The sequence below is a fragment of the Xiphophorus hellerii genome, chromosome 3 (genome assembly GCF_003331165.1).
Source record: "Xiphophorus hellerii strain 12219 chromosome 3, Xiphophorus_hellerii-4.1, whole genome shotgun sequence".
Taxonomy (NCBI): domain Eukaryota; kingdom Metazoa; phylum Chordata; class Actinopteri; order Cyprinodontiformes; family Poeciliidae; genus Xiphophorus; species Xiphophorus hellerii.
This window is the reverse complement of record NC_045674.1, coordinates 30,831,046-30,853,725: the sequence shown is the minus strand read 5'-3', so window position 1 is coordinate 30,853,725 and position 22,680 is coordinate 30,831,046. Positions and strand designations below refer to the sequence as shown.

Here is a 22,680-nt window from a genome sequence, read left to right as displayed (position 1 = left end):
ATAGCACTGTGGAAGACATGAGAAAATCACAAAGTATCAACAAACGTCCCTCACTTAAATCTGCAGGTATTAAATAACTTGCGCTCACTGCCACACTGTTGTTCTTAACCTTTGCACAGAGTAAAAAGATAAACGTTGGACAGAAAAATTTTTTTTAAGTTAAAACCATCTGTTTCATATACTTTTCTCTTTTTTCCCCAAAATTCAAGTTTGTCTGAAGAAGCAGTTTTCTTTTGTAATTAATTTTATTAGTCATATAAAACAGCTTCAGAAGAACAGAAAATATAAATATCTGTATATATTCATTAAAAAATGAAATCACACAACAAAACAGAGGCCGGAAGAGACGATAATGCCGATAATTAAAATGATGTCGATAGTTGTAATTTATCGTACGATTAATTGATTTATCGTTTATCGAGACAGGCCTAATTATGCATAGTCCTATAGTATCCTGCACCCATTCACCATTTAATTAACATTATTTCATCTAACCAATCAGTTCCAGGTATGTTTCTAAGATTTCATAAACAGAAGACGTGACACACTCCAAAGAACAGAGATCAGATGCTAAAGTGAATCCACTCAGATTAGTCATAATTAAGGATAAGGCACATGATAAGAAACTGTTTTCAGTACTGTGGCTTTTTTGTCTTATTTCAGAAATAACTGACAGTCCAGTAGATTACAGGGATCTACTGTTATTTAGCAGTATGATTGCAACTCCACTTAGATTGATGCTTGAGGAAAACATTTGGTTTGTAGTAATTTGGGTCAATTTCTTTGGTCTGAGCAAGCTAATCAGTTTCCAGATGAATCGAGCAGATTTGTTCTGGTGAAGCGCCGCCAACAGTCCGGCATGCTGTCCGTTTATGTGCGCTCTGTTCAAAATCATTTCTGTTCGCTCTGCAACAATAATTGGATGTCTCAGACGCTTCGCTCGCTCAGTTTTCCCTGTTCCACCAGCAAATTATTTCACTTATAAGATATTTTTCCCATGTTAAAAGTGAAAAAAATCTGCCAGTGGATCCAGTACTTCTTCAGTAAGATATGAGCCTGTTTAAGTAAATAATTCCTTAATATTGATGAAAAGTTACTAGTAAGTTATTTTGATCTCATTTCAAGTCTAGAGATATTTGCACTAGAAACCAGACCAAACCAGACTGTGTGTTTTTGTAGTGCAGCAGCAGTCCTGATTACCATGAGTGACTCAACCACCAGAAAAATCCTGAATAATTTTGGAACCTCAGATTGCAGTGGTAGGATACTGACTGCTCATAAGTACACTACACAACTCTGCTCGAAAACAAACCCTTATCCCCCCTAAGTAGAAAAATATTTCTGGTTTAGTAAGTACAGCCTCCCAACACCTTAACAGGGAAAACACATTCAATCAAAAACACATGAAATAAGTTCATATTGTAGACAGCGTCACATTTCTATTTTCAAAAAATTGAAATAGAAAAAAAAAAACGCAGTCCCTTGTCAAAGCCTTGGTCGTCATGAAGTAGGTGTGAGTGGTATCTCTATGATGTCCTGCTCAATGATGTCCCCCTGCGGGACAGGGACGTGGTCCACAGGCCGGTTCTGACAGCTGAGGCCTGTGAAGGGGCTGAACCAGGACGGGGAGGGCCGGCCCCCGAACGCCGTCTGCATGGCCTCCCAGCAGGGCACTTTGCCCCACCTCCCCGTCTCCCCCTTTAGACGCTCGATTCCCTGAGGACGACACCACAGTGAGCATGTGCACGCACCGTCTCACACACACACACACACACACACACACACGCCTTAATGCTACATGACTGACGACGGTGCAAACACAGCTGGAGCATTCGAGGTCTTTAAAAAAAAAAACAACAAAAAAAACACTAAATTGTACTGGTTTCTGCAAATCATTTCTCCTGTTTGTACTGGCCTGAAAATCTGACAAGAAGTGCAATATCTTTGATATGCAGTGGACCACTTGGCAATATTTCTACATTGATATTTTAACCAGATCAGGAAGCTGCCAGATGATTTTTATGTCTCCTGAAAGCTTTTAACCTTCCTAGACCAATAGAATGGAACATTCTGTCCAGATCAACAACACTTGTGTTTTTTGCACTATAATAATTCTAAAAGCAGTTCTTAAAGATGCAGTATGTAACTTTTTATGTTTTTCACGTATTTGTCACAACTGTCACCATGTCCTGACAGCATAACATGAGAATCTGACAAAAATAAAGCTCCTCCTTATGGTCCGACAACCATCTGCAGAAATACACTGCTCAGTCAAAAACAACCAATCAGAGCCAGGAGGAGGGGCTACAGCTCCTCCTTCTGGCTCTGATTGGTGGTTTCTGACTGGAGGTGTAGTCCCACATGGCAGTAGGACTACAAGGAGAAGGTAGAGGAGATGATTTTTTCATAGATTGTCTCATGTTATGATGTCATGACAAGGTACTAGTTTTAAAAAATACGTAAAAAAATAAAAAATGTTTATAAAAGTTACATACTGCAGCTTTAATGGTAAGAGTACATTTAGTGACCACTGTCTCATAATGTTCCTACTCAGTGGAAATGTATGAAATATGCTTTTGGCATTTTCCAAGTCCAGATCCACAAAATATGTGTCAAACCATTAGAACACACACACTGAAGCCATGAATCATCCCAGGATCAGCTCATTCCTGTCAAATAATGGATGACCTAGCAGTGGAGATGAGCGATAAGTTGTTAGTTTTGATCAAAGTAACACAGGATAACCACTTTGTTTTCCCCACATTAATAAAAACTTGTCAAAATTTAATTCCAAGCATTTCCAGACTGCGTAGGAACCGTGTGTGTAAACTGGTGTTTTAACTTGATGGCCAGTAGAAACAGCAGCGCCTCTACCAACAGTGGACTACAACACATTCTGTATGAGAAACAAAACAGCAAAATTAAAAAAAATAAAAATAATAAAAAAAGAAAGCTTGCAAATGAGAAAAAAAAAAAACTCCACAAATAATAAAAAGAATCAAAATGAGACATGCAATATTTTCCTCACTAAGCTCACTCATTCATTCCCATTTGTTTGGTTGAACTTAAAACAAAGAGGAACCGAGACACATTGGGCCTGCCATGACTGAAACCTGCATGCTGGAGGCGCGCTAAGCTCGACGGGACGACTACAGCGACGAGCTCCTCAGCTTACCTCCATCACGGTTCTAAAGTTTGCCTCAGAAAGCTTTGGGCAGAGTGAGTTATCAACCAAAGCAGAATGCATGAGTGTGGAGAGGACACTGCATAGGAGAGAGGCAGATTAAAAGTCAAAGAATGGAAGAAAAAAAACAAAAACAACAAAAAAAAAACAGGGATGGAAGGAAAACCAGGGGTCATGTGTGAGGAGGGGGTCAAAGAACAGCGTACAGTTCAGGGAAAGTTTAGTTCATCATCAGTAACACAAACTCCCCCCACAAAAAAAGCCAAACACATTCTGCTTTGCAACGGAGAAGGATTTATTCTCTGCATCAAGTGCTGAAATATGTGTGCGATATTTAAAAACCATTTTAAAAATTTGTAAAAAAAAACAAACAACAAAACAAAACAAAAAAAAAATCAATCTTGCCATCCGAATCATTTCACCAGCTGTTTTCACAGACATGACCAAACTAACTGCCATGCATAAACGCTTCAGAGGAACCAAACCTGGAAAACACTAGCTGCGTTTCCAGAAAATTGCGCAAATTGACATTACAAAAATAAATTTACTGAATAAAAATAAATCATTTAAAACAAACAAACAAAAAAAACACATTTTACACTAAAGAATTGTACCGCTAGGATGAGGTGGTTTTTCAACCTTATCAAAATAAATGTATTTTACAAAACTGTAATGGAAACACTTTTTACCTCATCACTCGAGTCATGTGATCAGCAGCCGGATGTTACTACTAGCGAAAATGACGAAGAAGACAACAGGAAGTGGTAGGAGGATGATGGTTTCTTTTGTTTTTTTAAGACAATATGCAGCTGGCTCCACCAGAGCTCTCACAGCATCTCCCAGTTCATAAGAAGTTGTGTCATTCCAACATTCTGAATCTGTAGATCTTCTGTAAAATTTCCCCAAAATGCCGCATAGAGAGCCGTTCCCAGGCATTAACTGCTCATCGCTCCAACGCGACGTCTTCTCTGATGGCTTATAGATTAGTTCTAGCGCCATCATGGCTGAATTATGAATGTATCTCATGTAACTGTTTACATCAGTCACTGCTATGATTTTTAATGACTTGTCATGTGAACAAGTTTATCCCCGTGTGATTTTAATTCAATTTTTTATTTAATGGAAAGACCGCATTTGCGATTCTGCTCCCCCCTCGACATTAGCAGAATATGGACAGTTTTGAGCACATTTGCAATGGAAATGCAGCTTCAGAGAGAATATGGAAACAATACTAAGTGCAGCTTTGTCATTTTTAAGCACGTGTAAGTACGAATGGTGAAGGTTTAGACTTTCCTAAATGCCTTAACGCAGTCCAGAACGGTGCAGGACGCCATGCCGGGTGTTCCGGCCCAACTCCCATCCATGCCGGATTCCGCTCCTCTTCCAGCAGCAGAAGCTTTTAAAGACGAGCCAGCGCTCCTTCAGAGGGTTTTCACAGTCCACCCAATCAGCAGAAGGTTGTGGGGCTTTGTGCTGATTTTGGCACGCTTTTACAGCAACCAAGTGGCAAACGCTCATGAACATACAGGGAATGCAGGTGAGAGGATCATTCCTTCTTCAATAGAACTAACAGAATCTACTCTGTTTTCACACAGCCAGTGTTTCAACAAACATCTCACTGCTGAAGCACAAGTCAGGGTTTACAGCAGTGGTAACTGAAACATGACCAAATCCAGCTGGTGTTGGGAGACACACACTCTTTGGCTGAGGATAAAATGCACATTTACAGACAGACACAGGTTGTGTGTGTGTTAAGGGAAAAAATATTCCACACTGGTGCAGCATGGAAATATTACAGTTATGTCAAATACACAATAAGACACCGGTGAGCCGGTTCTCCATACCAAAGCTCAGGAGGAAAGAAATGCTGGCATCAAGAAAAATCAAACGCAAGTTTTCTGTACTTGAAATTTCAGAGTTAAACAATCCAGAAGAGGCATGGGCCTGTATGGGCCACAACCATGAGCAAAAATGCAGCAGTTTCATTGTATTGTGGTCTGCCACAATACACCCCCTTCCCCAATTAAATAATATAGTTATTTAAACTTTAAATACCTAGAGGGTATTATTTAAAAAAAAAAAAGAATATGTTTTTGGGCTTACTGGTTGTTGATTTCATTTGGAAATGAATAAACAATGTAATCAGATCTAGCTACTGGGTTGTCATGGTTGTGCCACCACAGTATTTACATAATAATTTAAAGCAAAAAAACAAAAAAACCAACTCAAACTATATCAAATTAATGATATCTATTGTTCTTTTGACATTACTACACAGATGTGTAGTAGAATAAAACAGAACAGCAACAAACGTTTTCATGAATGGTCTCGTTACTACAGAGGCTCCGGTTTCTCATAACAGACTCTGTATCCCTCAAGTTGATCAAATACCATACAAAGTGGTGGAAATGTGCTTCCATACAATACTGATGGTGGATGCGAAATTTGCTCTGTTGGTATTTTTTTTATGTAAGGGGAGCAAATAGAATTTTCAGAAGTCGACTTTTCAAGTTCAGATTTCACCTCATGTTTTAGTAACAGATGGAAAGGCATCCACTGATCACGTTTCCATATCCTCTAATGGAAACGTAATTCCATTAGAGGATTACATTACATTATTTCAGCCAGCTGTGGTGCAGTAAGAGTTCTTCGGCTCGTTGAAACACACAGTAACTCACACATACAGCCATATTCCAGTCACTCCAGCACGTTCTCCTCCGTCTCATTACAAAGACTTTAAACTACAGGAACCAGACCGGCCCATGCCTGTTTCACAACATGAGAAAAATAAATGTTTACAGCAGTACCTTTGAAATATTTTAGAACCGTAAGACATTGAGTATGCACTTGAGTTTGTATCACAATTTTATAAAATTCAAAGAGCTTAAGTTAGGGGCTGGGCATTTATCACATCTTTTATATTTCGAGAAACTTTTCTTTTAAGATTCTTGATTTATGGTGACAATCACAATGATGACTCTTGAAAACTAAAAAAGAAAGAAAAAGTGTTACCATTTTTCCACTGTTTGTTCCATGAGACCATCGATAAATATTAAAATATGGTCAAATGCAGTTACAGTGTTACAGTCTGCTGATAGACTCCACACTCCTTTAAGAAACTGCCGTCACGAACAGGCCTTTTTCTAAAGCAGTACTTGTGTTAGTGGGGCTGTGATTGCTGTCATGCAAAGTAATAATAGTTTAGCACTTGTATCGTTATCACAATAGCACCACAAAATATTGTGATAAGATTTTAAGTCTATCGCCTACCTCTAATTCAAACCATAAATAGTAAAAAAAAAAAGAAAAAAAAAAAAAAAAAAAAGGCGGCATAAAAACATAAATAATACATCTGATTATTATTGGCAGAGTGTCCGAACAGGAAGACCCCTTCAGGTCTGAGTTCTCATACAGGTCTGCCACAGACACTCCTGGACAGAAGCTTTAGCATTGAGCTGCAACAAGTGGCAACATCCGAATCTTTCTCCCACTGGGTTTCCCTTCCCTGATACATTTTTAACAGTTGTCATAATTTATTGGCTTTTTTTGAAAGTGTGATGCCTCAGCACTGAACTTAGCTTCAGTATGTTTCCACCATTTGTTGCACTTCCAAAATACAAAAAAAAAACAAACAAAAGTTGTGACGCAGAGACACCTGAGGACTTTGTGAAGAGACTGAAGGCAAAGCGAAGCGAAGCGGCCAAGATGGAGGCTGGTCAGAGAAGGAAAGGTCAGGATAGTACGGTACAGGGAGAACTAAACAGTTTTCATTTCTCTGATTCTTAGAATCTGCCCTTCATACAAAATAATATTAAAAAAAATAAATAAATAAAAATTGTTTAACCCAATTGGAAACAGCAATAAAGGAGCTGCTGATGTGCAGCTTTTGGCGGCAATTAAAAGCTCATGGATCTGGTTTCACAAAGGAATCACTTCAATAAGAAAACGGAATTTTGCCAGTCCAAAGAAAAAAATAAAAAAGATCGTTCAGCTAAATTACAGAATATATTTACCACTAATTTCCCATTTTAGCTCATCGTGGGAGTGTAGCAGAAAAAAATGATTTTAGATGATTAGAGGCTGTACAGCAGCTTCTATTTCTAGACATAAATCCTTAAAGTGCCTTACATCTTGAACTTGTTCACCTTTCATCACAGTTAAGTCACAATGTTCTTATATAGGATTGTAGGAGGGAGACTGGCACAAAATAGTGCATACTAGGATACTAGGAGTGCACCGATTGTAGTTTTCTGACAGATCACAAATCATTTAAAAGTCTGACCTGTCGATTCAGATTTTGACCAATACAAATTTTTTGGTCTAGAAAGTCCAAAAATATATAGATATACCATATATAAATAAAGTGACAAAAATGGTTAAGTATGCCTTCATATCAGCCCTGTTCAGTCCTCATTAATCTCAGTTTGTCTGTTTAGAGGGTCTGGTTCGTTTGGAGAGGTGTGAATGACCAATCAGAAAAATGGATGCAAACTATAAAAAACAAACTCTGGTCCGCCTACAAACCTAGAGTTGTTGAGCTGAAGTGAACTGATGCGGCTCAACACCAAGCCCGCTTCAAAAGCAGGAAGCGGACTATAACGCAGAGAATTCTGGGTAAATACAACCAAAATAGAGGAGTGAGTCTAATGCTAGTTGGAGTAATGGCTCATCAATTGCCCACTGGGGATAGGAATAAATCTGAATCTGAATGGCTTGGTCTTTTACCAACGCCAAAAGAAAAATCCTACAACAACTAAAATCTGATTTCGGCTTTATGAAGAAAGAAGCTCCTCTCAATATCTTCAGTGGTTTTTATGTAATTTCCCTCAGTGGTTCTTGGTACAGCGCCTCTACAGGCAAGGAGGGGAACATGTCTTTCAAAGGGTTTGGTTCGTTTGACACACTGTAGTGTGAAAGAAAACTGCTTCAGCTGAAAATAACAAATGTTGCAGTTTTGGGCCCCAGTCTAACTGACCCTAGCAGACTATCAGATGGGAAAACAAACCAAGTTGGCAAAAGTGAGGTGACTATTGTTAATCACTCATGTGCAGAGGTGACCTGCTGCACAAAACAGGACAGCGGCTGATTTTCAGACCTTCGATCATTCATCACCCAACATGAAGGAAATCAGCACCAATTTATCGCTGCATCTCTTGTCTATAGTGGTGCAGAAAATGATTTATTCAACTCACATGACCCAAAACGTTGTAGAACCACTTTTAACTGCAGTTCCAGCTGCAAGTCTTTTGGGATACGTTTCTTACAGTTTTGCACATTGTTCAATGTTCACTGCAAAATGGGAAGAAATCAAGGGGCATGAAATCTTTCGAAAGGCATCATGTATAGTGGATATATCTCAGTAAGTGTATCTGGACTGAACCAGTGGCTAAACATATTTTTCAGCAGATGAGGTAGGTGCATTCCTTCACATGTCCCTGATAAAAACCTGCAGGATAAACTCTTATGGCTACTCTCATAACCTAATCACTCGATTTCATTTAGATTTTTCACCGTTTTAGTCACCTAACCTACAAGAACAGCCATATACCTGCAGGATGAAGTGATGTCATTTTCCATTTTGTCCTGTTTTCTTTTGTAATTTGGCTGAACGTATCCTTGAACAAAACGCAGGAAGATTATGCACCAAGCAAGAACAGACAGTTTCTGATAAGAGAAAAGACCAGAAAAACAAACTGATTTATCACAGTGTTCGCAAAAAGACAGACAGTGTTTCTTTTTCTCTGCAACTCGACTTGTAAAGGCAAACAAAACAAAAAAATAAATAAATTAGACATTGCTCACTTAGTTGGCAGCACAAAGAGCACATGACAAGCTGTCCATGGCTTGTGTGGGACGTACACTGTAAGTCAGGCTGAGTGGGAGCAAACAGGCTAGCTTTTCCAGGCCTTCTCATTCCCTGTCCTGAGCTCCCTCACACCACATACTGGTAGGTTTCAGCCTTGCCGTGGTCAGGGGTGGAGAAGGGGCTTAACCACAATAAAGAGAAATGGTGTCCAAAAACCGCCCTCATGTTCATCCACTTAGTTTTTTTAGCCCATCTTCGCTCTTCCTTTTTCAACTGCTCTATGCCCTGAAAACGAGAGACAACCAAATTTGAGTTTGCATGTTTTCGTCTGGTAAAATTATCTGTCAAAAAATGATTAGAAATTTGGAAATAATAGAACATATTTAACACGGCTGTAAAGATCACACCACAAATTTTTGCTGGATGATAAATTGTCCCAGTAATTACTGTACTGTTGTTTTGAGACCATTTAATGGTAATACTGATAATTGCGTAATGATACAAGTTCGCCCTCTCAAAGATCAATAAACTTTCATTGTGTACAGAAACCTTAACACTGGAACTGGAAGATATATTAAATATCCAATATAAATAAACAACCAAAAACAATAAACAGAGGTAAAAAAGAATACTCAACCAAAACCATAAAAAATGTAATCGTGTCGTCTCTAAAAAATTGTCCTTTGACAAATATCAGAATAAATATGATTGAGCCAATTAATTTAAAAAAAAAATGAAATTAGCTGATTAATGCCACTGGCTTACCTGTAGGATGATTGTTACAATTACTTTACAGTATAGTTAAGAATAAGTGACTAAGATTTTTCAATGAACACATTAAAACTTGATGGTTTTTATTAAGATTATTGTAAGTTGTAAAATTTCTGAGCATCTACTAAGAGCATTCCTCCACCTGCTGCCGTGAAGCAAGAACATTTTAACTTGTACCCCGATTATACTCCAGCAGGTGGAAATATTGTCAAAATCAACTACCGTACATTAAAACTGAAGAGAGAACAAGAACGGCTAAAGCAACGATAGGCTAAAGATTATCCTAAAACAAGCACTTCTTTCCGTTAAGCTATAGGTTTAAAAGAAACGGAACAAAAAAAGTACAAACAGAGACAAATGTGGGAAGAAAACATAAAGGCAACTTCACTGTTATGGCTTAAACCCCGACTGGTCAGGAGCAAAGTCACTGTCATTGTTTTGAATAGTCTCAGTACATCCAGCTCTCATGTACAGTACAGAGCACAAAAAGAGCTTTAAATATTTGCACTCTTTGAAATAGTTTTTCATGAAAGCAACACTTTTCTTCTGCGTGGGAGCTGCCAAAAACTACAACAGGGGCAGTGAGGATACTGTAGCTGCTTGTGTCGCACTGTCCTTTCAGCTATGCTAGCTCATTGACATGCTCACATTTTTATTTGTATTAGGAGTTGCAGACAAAAAGAAGTTAAACGCACAAGAAATTTGGAAAGGTCAGTTTGTCCCATTAGCTCTTCAGCTGAGATTTATCTAAAAGATCCACACAACAACAATAAAAGACAGAACAGAAAGACGTAGCTTCAATATACGTCTACCTCCAGTAGCACAATGTGATTACCTAGAGTAACAGGAATGATCAATGATCTGTGTCAGATGAGATGAAAAGGTGGGGAGGAAAATGGAGGAGTGTGAGAATTAGACAGACTTTAACAACTGATGGGTTCCAGTTTGTAGGCAGCTGGGTTACAGCATCAGTAAACCTGCTGTTCTTCTGGCAGGTTTATAGACTGAAGGATCAATACCTGCCACAAGATTGTGATGTGGAGAATGTGTCTAATCATAGATTTATTCATACAGAAGATCTAATGTATTCAAAAGAAAATGCAGCTGGGAAGCTGACCAATCCTGGTGCAATACTACTTGATGCTATTGGCTGATGTTCTCAAAGCAGCCAATGCAGGAGAGCAAGACGAGTCGTGTTTCTGAAAGGTTGTTGTTTTATTAAGATAATTAACTCAATCGAATAGTATTATTTCTTGTCGTGTTGAATCAAACACTTCTTTCAATCACACCACATGATGATACGAATTCTATTGTTCTATTGTCTATTTATTTTCATCTACATCTAAAATTAATCCAGCCTCTTGACCAAGATACGCAGCAACCTCAAACTACAGACAATCAACCTCAATAAACTGGTATTTTGTTGCCTTTTGGTGCCTAAAGAAACGTGAATCAGCCCTGTTCGAAAATCTGTAACAGAGTTGTAAAATTACATTATCCTTCACTAAATATGGTTTCTTAAATCACCATGTGTGATCCATAATAACTATTGTATATAAAAAAATTAAATTTTTTTTAAAAAATCTGAAAAAACTGTTTCAGTGCTTTGGCATCTAAACCAGACCAGCAGTCAGAGTTTGACACGTATTTTTATTTGCTTCAATCAAGAGAAACACATTAAAAAGTGACCACTGTAAAACTGACTGGAGACTGTGCTTGATTTTTAGTAATTAATGAAGAATAAACAGGTATAGCAGATGGAGATACTGAAATGGCTGGTTTAATGTAAGTTCATGTTTTTGATTACAACATGACAAAATGTGTTAAGCCTTCCTGGCAAAGTCTATTCAGGGGTCCTGGAGAGGAGGGTCCGTCTGATAGTCGAACCTCGGATTCACTAAGAGCAGTGTGGTTTTCGTCCTGGTCGTAGAACACTGGACCAGCTCTACACCCTCAGCAGGGTCCTGGAGGGTGCATGGGAGTTCACCCAACCAGTCTACATGTGTTTTGTGGACTTGGAGAAGGCATTTGACCGTGTCCCTCAGGGAGCCCTGTGGGGGGTTCTCCGGCAGTATGGGGTACCGGGCCCTTTGATACGGGCTGTCAGGTCCCTGTATGACCGGTGTCAGAGTCTGGTCCGCATTGCCGGCAGTAAGTCGGGCTCGTTTCCGGTGACAGTTGGCCTCCGCCAAGGCTGAACTTTGTCACTGATTCTGTTCATTACTTTCATGAACAGAATTTCTAGGCACAGCCAAGGTGTTGAGGGGATCCGTTTTGGTGGCCTTAGGATCGCATCTCTGCTATTTGCAGATGATGTGGTCCTTCTGGCTTCATCGGGTCGTGACCTACAGCTTTCACTGGAGCGATTCGCAGCCGAGTGTCAAGCTCGATGAGGATCAGTGCCTCCAAGTCCGAGGCCATGATCTTGAGCCGAAAAAGGCCAGAGTGCCTTCTATGGGTCGGGGGGTATGTCCTGCTCCAAGTGGAGGAGTTTAAATATCTCGGGATCTTGTTCACAAATGAGGGAAAAATGGAGTGGGAGATCGACAGACGGATTGGCGCAGCGTCTGCAGTGAAACAGGTGCTGTACCGATCTGTCGTGGTGAAGAGAGAACTGAGTCAAAAAGGGAAGGTCTCAATTTACCAGTCGATGTACGTTCCTACCATCATCTATGGTCATGAGCTTTGGGTCATGACCAAAGGAACGGGGTAAGAGATACAAGCGGCCGAAATGAGTTTTCTCCGAAGGGTGTCTGGGCTCTCTCTTAGAGATGGGGTGAGAAGCTCAGTCATCCGCGAGGGTCTCAGAGTAGAGCTGCTGCTCCTACACGTCAAGAGGAGCCAGTTGAGGTGGCATGAGCATCTGGTTAAGATGTGGGCGTGTGGTTAGGATGCCTCCTGGACACCTCCCTGGTGAGATGTTCCAAGCACAACCCACTGGCAGGAGGCTCAGAGGAAGACCAGGACACGCTGGAGGGACAATGTTTCTTGGCTGGCTTGGGAACGCCTTGAGATTCCCTCGGAGGAACAAGTGGCTGAGGAGAGTAAAGTCTGGGCCTCACTTCTTAGGCTGCTATCCCCGCAACACGACCCCGGATAAGCGGAAGAAGATGGATGGATGGAAAATGTGTTTCAGAAAGCTAAAATATGAAAATGTGCAAATATCCTTTTGCCAAAATACTAGACGTACAAACCTGCAGGCCTGTCATGATGACACATTTTACTGGACATGCATTGTCCCAGAAATAATTGCAATAAACGATAATATTGTTGTTTTGAGACCATTTTCAAGTAATATAGTGATAATTGAATAATAAAAGTTTGCCCTCTCAAAGATAAATAAACTTTCATTTTGGAAAGAACACTCAACACTGGAACTGGAAGATATTTTAAATATCTAAAAAGACAAACAAAGCAAACAAAAACAATAAATAAAATGGAAATAAAAACCACACACAATTTAAATCATAAATGAAATGTATCTTGGGAGGTCTGTGAACAAAATTTCCATTCAGAAAGTATTGATCAATCAGAATGGAAGTTATCAAGCTCCTTTTAATTTATCATGCTATTAATTGATTTATTCATTATTGTGACAAGTTTACCAACTTGACTGAAAAGGTATGAAGAAACTGCAGATTGTTGTAGCAGCACAGACACCTGTTTATTCTTTATTGTGATAATTATGGAACTAACCAGCAACCTGCAGAGCAAACAGCACAGCATCAAGCTGTGAAACTCAAGCTGCTTTACTTATATAAAGAACTAGATCAGTTCCTTGAGCTGTTCTCTGAAAATCAAAGTGTCCATCTGGCAAAATACTGCTGTAGTTTCAAAACGGAAGAAAAAAAATTCACACGAAATCAAAATAAAAACAATTTATTCTTCCAACCTGGTAAGCATGTTTTTGGTGACTATCAGAACTTGAAGGTCAAAACTGACTAAGTAAGGCAGAGCAGAGGGAAGGTCCACAGAGGACAAGGAAACGACAGGAAGTTATGAGAGAATAGCAGAGGGAAGTCAGTCGCCACTGAGCGGATAACTTACTGTCTCATCGGTACAGATGGAGTGGACCTGGGTGCCAAACATCACAGAGGTGAAGATGAGGAAGAGGAGGCCTTCAAAGCACAGGAGGATGAGGAGGATGACTGTTGCTGGAGGAGAGAAGGAGCTGCACTCTGGGTGATGGAGGGACATGGAAGTGAAAGGGCAAGTCAATGGTTACATGAAGGACTGAACACTCAAGTCTCCTCACAGATACAATGACTTCCTGTTGACTGCTGCAGTAAAACATTAACACTTCAATAAGGAGGTTCACAACATGAAGGCGGTTTGCTCAGTTTGCTTTATATAAAGACAGATTTCTAAATTAGGACAGTTATGCAAACCAAAGCACTAACAGAAATAATTCAGACAAAAACTGATTGACCTGTTTTGATCACCTTGTCAGCATTTTTAATTACTTAAGCGTTTAGGTCAGAGGTCACCAACCTTCTAATAGGGTTAGATCATGGTACTGAGGGCTACTCACTTCTGAAATTTGATTAGTTTACTTGTTACTTTTGAGTTGCCATTTTTTACATTTTATTGTGCTTTCTTGCACAATAACATATTAAATTCTGATTGTGATCACCAAATGTTTTATCTATCTTCAGACTCTGATCACATTTATTATTTCTCATAATTATCAACACGGACCTAAGGTAGGAAATAGACAAATATCAGTTTTTAACACTTTATATCAACCGTCCTAATATTTCTGACAAATCATGTTGCATATTGTTTAAGACAAATCTTATCCATCTTGTAACCACTATTATAATAAATCCACTATTTCAATCACTACATTGAAATAGTGTAGTGTATTTACATTATTACACTAGTGTAACAGTGTATTTAAATTGTATTGTAAATAAAAAATATAGATAATGTTTTTTGAAAAAAATAAGTTTGGGTATTATCTATTATGTTTAATTTTTTGAATCACAACAACTTATCCCTTTTCTAAACAAGGGTGTGAACATTTGAAATCTCTTGTAAACACAAGCATTAATCTAAGCCCAATAATTTTATTTTATTGCTTAAATGTGCAGACCTATTATAAAGAGATTTTCGCAGCATAGATGCAGGTTTACTTTTGAATCTAGATCACTGAGACAAGGTGCAGCAGAAGAAGAAAAACCCACTCACTTGTCCAATCATCTTCAAAGCAGTAGAGGAAATGGAAGACCACCATGACCAGACAGTGCAGAGAGATGAGTGCAATGTACATCTAGGTCCAAAAGGAAACAGTGGTGAGACCATGTGAAGCATTTTACTACAAAAAACAAAAAACTGCCAACTTCCTGACAACCACTGAGAAACTGTGTCGAGTTTACATAGAAGCATTACAGAAGTAAGCAGTTAACAGGCTTTCATGTCAAACATGCAGATTTCCCAGCTTTTCAATGTCATTTTTAAAATGCAAATAGATGCAATATTAGAGATTTCCTGTGAACTTACTGTGAAAAGAACAAAGTACTTTTGGTTGTTTTCCCCAACACAGTTGTTGACCCAGGGACAGTGGTGGTCCATCTTCCGTATGCATCGTTTGCATACACTGGGAATCAGACGGAGAGAAGGAATTGAGCTCATAAAGCAGCGATGGAATATATTACATTTATCAGGACCAGGGTTTGGTTCCTATGAGGTAATATTGTTTCTCAGAAAGTAAAACACCAAACTAAAAAATGGTTTTAAGAGATAACATACATCAGTGTATATAAACACACACACACACTTCAACACAGTGAGCATAAAACTGAGGAGGCTGAATGCCTCAAAGTGTTCCTCCGCTGTTTGTGAGCTGTTAGCTGAGGGACTAAATATAAAGTAGGGTGGTTTGGAGTTTTTTGCTTCCCACTCTCGAAGTGGTTCAGCCTTAGATCTGTGAACCAGTCTACAGTTTCTACCTGAAACAGCAGCAGCATGAAGCAAACAGTGCTGCAGATATCCACCAACAGCCTTTAATCAAACTGGAAGAGAGACTCAAATCCCATCCTACATTAGACTTAGACTTATTTTATTGTCATTGCTCAAAGAAACAATGAAATGTCATCGCTTGGCCACCGGACCAGACACAGAAACACAAGTGTGCCTATAATTACATAATAAACAAATAATAATGTATTGCTAAATATATATAACCAAGTCTGCAGCTACCTGCTTCTTTGTTTAGTTAACTACAATTGGTATATAAACTGCCTGTCATTCGTCTTTCTACAAACATAAGAAGCTTTAGTCACTTGCATATTTCAAGAAGAAGAAAAATGGGGAGCATATTTATTCGTCAGTAAACGAGCTTCAAGCATAACTCATTTTGATTATAAAATATCAATAAATTCAAATAGTTACTAAACTAGACTGACTCACAAAAAGATGAGATTGGTTCTGATTGGTTTCTGACAGAGCAGCGTATTTCTGTAGATAGCATTAGGACCACAGGGAGCTCCATTATTTCACAGATGATCAATCTCATACAATACTGTCACGACATATACAATTTTAACAAATATTTAAAAAACAAAACAAACAAAAAAACATAATTTATAAATAGTGCAATTTTAAATTGTCTGAAGTCTAAAATAACCTGGAATTTATGATTCAGTGCAGTAAAAGCAGCATTTCTGCTTACAGATTTCTTCCTTTGGATTTTAATATGAGACGAACAGTAGAGTAAATTCAGAATAGAGTTTTAAGCTGTAACTTATTAAGGAATAAAAGCCGTACTAATCAAGCCAACTCTGTAAAAGTAATTGCATCCTAAAGCTAACAAGTGGCTAAAGTTAGCAGTTGTTGCTAAAGGTATTTCCTTTAGCAACAACTGCCATGACTGCAAAAACTGGCTGGGCAGGAATTTTGGCCCCATCTTCATTGCAGAGTTATTTCAACTGAGTCAGAGGGATCTGAGCATGAAGGGCCTGTTGAAGCTTCTGCCACAGCAATTTATCTCATCAGGGAAAGTAGAACACCAAGGATAGATGTTTAAAAAAATATATACTATAAATATAGAATTTTTATTTATTTATTTATTGTGTAAATTGGTGGTCATTCTCATCTGTGGCCTTGGATTCCCTCGGGCCACCAACAATAAAAGTTAAGCTCCACGTTCCTAAATTTCCCATTTATTTCAGGAACTCTACTAACATTCAAACGTATTGAATGTGTCTCTACATAGACATATGGAAGTTATTTTCAACTTTGTTGAATGTTAAAGTTTGGTGCACCCGTATATAAAAGATGGAAATCTTGATCCTAAAGGGAAGAACTCAATTCTTCACAAAGTACTAAAGATAATTGTAGTCAACTGATTAAAATTAGGAAAAACTGAAGGTTTCTATGTAGATTAATCTAAATCATTTTCTCATGTGAAGCTGTACGGACAGCCTGAGTTGACAGCTGCAGCCGTTCCCTCACCTGCAGTGGTGCGCTCGGTCAGGCTTGATGCTGCAGCACTTTGGACATTTGTAGACCACCTGCCCTGGTTTCAGCTGAAGGCTTTCTATGTATTCCTTAGTGGCGTTCCCTTTTGGCACGGCCCCCTGGCACAAAACAAATCATTTACAAACATCTTAGGGACCAGGACTACCGACAGAAAAGAGAAAACGGTAACAGAAACAAATCCATCTCAGTATACATACAGGGTCAGTGCACATGGCCCTGAGGTGTGAGGCGAGGGCTAGAAAGGCCAAAGTATTGAACAAGGTCCCGTTCACAATACTGTAAGTGAGATTCTTGGAGGGCACCAGCATGACAAACAGCACCACAAACTCAGCGTAAAACACCAGCAGCCACGTTATGATGGCGCACACGATGCCGCAGGTGTCCCTGATGAACCACAAGGCTGAGGAAGAAGAGGAAGTGATGACGTCTTTGGAGACAGGGATGCGCTGTTCAGGTTGTAGGCAGTTGGACCCTCCCCCAGACCCGGCCCCGGCCCCAGACCCGGCCTGCCCGCGTCCGTGCTCCACGTCCCTGCATCTGTGCACCGGGCTCTTCATCCTTCATTGAAGCTGGATGCTAGCAGGTCCTGCTGCCGCAGCCTCTCAACCTTCAGGCTTCAGTCGTCACATGCTGGGGGGGAAGAGGGGTCAGAGGTCAGGAAGAAGCAAGGGGCAAAATATTACATAAAAGACATAATGAGGAATATAAATATGCACGATTCGTGCTGATATCATATCGGTCAATATCAGTATAGGCCAATACTCAAAGCTTCTGACACTTTGTATCAGAAGTGGATAAAGTTGTATCAGGACACAGCTACCAATTTCAATAGTAAACTGAACTTGACCTCATATTTAATAACTCGATTAATAGACTAGCAATAAACTAGAGCCGTATAATAAAGGTAGACATAGACCTAAAAGATGAAGAGCCAATGATAACAAGAGTTGCTCTGGGCTAAACCAATCATGTGGCTGGAAAAGAGCCACACAGAAATTTGATCGGAGGATATAAAGAACTGCAATTTATTTTCTTTCATAAGACAGACAATGTCTGTTTTATTGGTTTCTTTTATTTTTCCATGTTTCCCTGAAGATTTTAGTTTAAACTAAGCCAACTTCTTTTATTAAGCCAAAGCAGCTGCAGAAAGTTCAATGTAATGTTTATCTTAAAAAACAAAATCAGCATTTAAAATAAAAAATAACCTGATATACAAAAGATTGACAAAAACAGTCGTTTGTTTTGTATCATGCTCAACTGATATGAAACATTTCATTATGATCGGATTTTTACCAAACTGCCAAGCTCTACAGCAGACATTCAAGATGTCTACATGATTGGATTTGGTTCACTGTACATCTACATGGACAAATTTGATGTTATTTCAGTGATGTACTGAATATTGTTTCAGAAATGTTTTTGTTTGAAAAAACATGTCTACCATCAATATAAATCTAGATTAATAAGTCCCACTATCCATATGAATTGGACTACACAATAATGGCAAAACATCAAGGATTTCACCATCAACAGAAATGATCCAGCATTTCTCAATTGTTGACCTCCTACCCACAAAATCTTGGCGTCATTTTCGATTTCATTGCTGTTTTAGGTAGAATCTTTTTGCTTTGCAGCTCCTTCTCAGAGAACACGCATGGACGTTGCTTTGAATCAAAGATTTTACTTGTAATCATATTTATGATGCATGTCCCTGTCCATAACTCTGTTCTCTAGCATAAAAATCGGGAAAAGCGTCATATGAAGCTGAAACAGACAACACGGATAAGGAAAACCAAGAGACAGATACTGGATTTTCCATTACAAGCGGTAAAGAAACGAGCAGAAGATGTTACTGGTAGCGCAATAGGATTTTTTCCCCCCCTGTTTATTTCCTTTACAGGAAGTAAACTGGGTCATTGATTCCCAGCTTTCGACATGCGCCAATGTGTCTCTGTTGGTGCTATATACAGGCTAACACAAGTCAACTTCAGATAAGAATGAAAATGTAATTACTGGTCATGTCAACATTGGCACGTACAGTAAACGCTGACTTAAAGAAAGTTTTACATGGACTTTGTTGCATTTCAAGAGTCCAAACCGAGCCGAAACACACCTCATTCCATCTAGCTAATGCTAGCCAATCAGCTAAAAAGGGACCATTTAAATTTCCGTATTACTGTTTATTTTTGAAACGGTCTCCTTTCTTTTACCTCTAACGCGGTAGACACCCAGAGGTGCTATTGCTGTCTTTACAGAACAGGAAGCCTTCCTATATTTCACATTAGCTCACCTTGAAGATAAGCATCCTCCACTCGCTCGCTTCCTTCCTTCCCTGCTCCTGCTGCTGTGGTAGCCCCCCCCCCACCTCCTTCACTGTCTGCCTCAGCGCCATCAGCCACCCCTCTATAAAACATCAGGACGCCATGACGTCAGAAGCGGAGCCAATGGGATAACCAGAAAGGTTTAAAGTACGAAAGGTAAAGGAAGTTCACTTCAAAATGTTTCATAGAATATATAAATATCCCACAAACCAGTTTACAAAGGACTTGGGTGAATCGTGTACATTTATAAAATCGCTACAATTTTTCTATTTTTATTTTTATTTTATGATGTATGTATGTTAAATATTTTTGAACTGAAATCGAACACTTGATTTAACTATATTGTGGGATTAAAATTAAGTTTTGATATAAGAATATTATTTCTTTGAACAAAAAGAAAAAGTCTTGACCAACCAAAACTAATTTATTTACAGTTTTTTTTATTCTACTTTTTAAATTCTTAAAAGTAAGGGATCTCATATAAGACCCAATGCCCCTCCACGCAATCAAATTCAATTTAATTTATTTTATTTTTAAAGAGACAGTTCACAACAAATCTTCTTAAGCCACTTTACCAAAAATCATTTAAATTATATATTCATTCCTATTGATTCTAGACCTCAAGACTGAATTGATACTTTGAAACCTTAAAAGTTTTAACAAACCTAAAAGCTACAAAGGCTCTAACTCAACCCAAAGCCTTTAAACATTTTCTATTAAAAATTTGACATGTACTCTTCTTTTGTCTTAAGTTTGGATATTCTTATCTTTTAACTTTGTATTGTAATTTTCTTTTCCATATGTTGTCACCACCCCACCACTTGGGGGTGCCTTTGTGTCTGTTTTTCAGGTTGGAACGTGACATTAGAGGAATGAGATGCAGTGTGCTCCTGCCTGCTCCTCTGCCCAGTGGGGAGTTCGCCCTGGCCACCTCTGAAGTTTGGGTTTTGCACCATGTACATTTCCACATATCCATGCACTCTGAATTTACTAATAAGTTTTGATGTTCAGCTAAATCATTTATTTTAGTTCTGTTCACCAGTTTGTTACAGCCCTTGAGTCAGGCTGTAAAATTGTCATTATGCTATATTAATTCAAATCAATTTAAAAATCCTTTATTGATTCCAAAGGAAAAATAAATGTTGTAGCTGATTTAGTTCAGGAGTTATTGTAGATGCTGAAGGCTACAATTATGTCATGTATGACCCTTACTTCACTGACAACCTCTAAAGTGTCAGTGGAAGAGGTTTATGAGGAATGTCCCAGTAATGCTGTGTGTGGAGTACGAGTTATTCAGGCCAGAACTAACTTTGTTCTTGTTCTTACCATCTTGATTAAACAAACACATTTCTCTGTTCTTGGTTCAGGTTTTACTGTGTGCTAATTACCGGAACATAAGAAACAACTGGTGGCTTGGACGGCCAATGGGTAGTCAGCAGCCTTGCAAAAAGGCCAATGTGTGGGTGTCAAAACACCCACACATTGGGTGTGGTGTTTTGACACCACACCCAATGAACGATAAGCCTCGTTCACAAAGCTGTTCTGTCATGAACCCACTCAGAGCTGCCTTTGGGTGGCCATAAATCTCAAATGAACAATATCCTGCACACATTTGCTCTTTCTGAGGCATCGCAGAGCCAAAGGTGTGAAGCGGAACTCAGTGGCTTTGAGTGTTACATATAAACTAAGAGGAGGGCACCTTCCATTTTAAAAGGAAGCATGTGACACACCCTACGTTTAGTTCTGCTTTATTGCACAGAAACCGCATTGTGCAACGCTTTGTTCTGCTGCGGATACAAATTAAATCAGAACAATATCCATCAGCAAACAACTGCACTAGCTTCTGAATAGTGAACTGGTGAAGTGATTGGCATGTCCCCTCAATCGCTCTTCTGTTCTGGTCAGTTGTAAAGGAATTAATGGCTAATATGGTTAATGGTAATGTGAGTAAACATTAACTAATGTTGGGCCCAGACTGGAGCTGACAGAACAGAAACTGGTTAGAACATAGTTATGTACCCTTCTGACTAGTTGATCAGCAAAGACAAAACAACAGAAATACAGACTGACTGCATAAACTAGATCACTATTCACAACATAAGGGACCTGATCTTTGTCTACTCTACACTGTCAAATCTTTTTGTATGGGTTCATATATGTTAACAGCGATAACAAACATATGTTTTGGAACATAATAATCATTTATTTGTCGCTGAGGGGGTAAATGTTTGTGAATTAGCAGCAGTAATAGGTAAGTGGCAGAACACAGATACACAACACAGAACATTTCAATGAAGCATAAAGCTAAGAAAAAAAAAAGACCTAGGTCAGGCCATTTTGCTTGCCAGTCAATCACAGTGACACTATGGCCATTTTTCTCCTAAACTGGACTTTTTGATATCAGCAAAATGTGCTTTGACGCAACTTTGATATATTTACCACCAGAGGGCAGTGAAGTGCAGACATTTTCTGCCTGTTTTCAACAACTGAACTCCAGCTGACATGACACCTTTGCAATTTTACTTTAGTTTTAAAAGTACATGCTAAGTGGTTGCTGAAAATAAATAATTTTAAAAAAAGAACATGTTTTGCATATAGGTAGCCAAGTGAGTAAAAACTATTTATGTGAAGCTTGCATAGATTAACCACATCCAGAGTGAAATATTTCAAGCCTTTATTTCTGACAATTTTGATGATCCTGGCATCATGCAAAAGGATGATGAAAGCCATAAAATTAATTATCTCAGAAAATTAAAATAAAGTGGAAAATAATTAAATATTGGAAACTCATGGTGTTTCTTGAATATCTGATCTCTGTGTCTAGACTGCAAAGTCATGGTGAAGACTGCTGACTGGATAGATGTGTAGAAGAGAAAATGGTTATTACTTAATAATCAGAATCAGAATCACTTTTATTGTCATTGCCCATAAACAAGTTTAAAGGCTAGGAAATTGTTTTGATGTAATGATGCAAAAATAAATAAATGAATAAATAAAGCGGGTTAACATTAGATTTTAGGTTTTCCTCACCTGTAAGCCATGATCATCAATCCACTTTCCAAAGAGTGCAGGAGTCTCTGGAAAGACAATAGATAGATATTTTATTTATTTAGGGA

The 22,680-nt window shown here is 38.7% G+C and overlaps 1 protein-coding gene across 2 annotated transcripts; it reads right to left on the bottom strand.

The window, feature by feature from the left end:
* Nucleotides 1-383: 383 nt before the first annotated feature.
* On the bottom strand, nt 384-19,653 carry LOC116717179 (palmitoyltransferase ZDHHC3-like). Of its 2 annotated transcripts, none has more exons than XM_032558346.1 (7): nt 19,534-19,653; nt 17,441-17,873; nt 17,217-17,341; nt 15,264-15,360; nt 14,952-15,033; nt 13,809-13,939; nt 384-1,716 (listed from the first exon to the last, which is right to left on the bottom strand). In XM_032558346.1, the coding sequence occupies exons 2-7, from the start codon at nt 17,798-17,800 to the stop codon at nt 1,501-1,503; spliced, it is 1,011 nt and encodes a 336-aa protein (XP_032414237.1). In that variant the 5' UTR covers nt 17,801-17,873; nt 19,534-19,653; the 3' UTR covers nt 384-1,500. The 2 variants fall into 2 exon arrangements, with proteins under 2 accessions (XP_032414237.1, XP_032414238.1); XM_032558347.1 differs by lacking the exon at nt 384-1,716 and adding an exon at nt 3,459-9,275.
* Nucleotides 19,654-22,680: the final 3,027 nt, after the last annotated feature.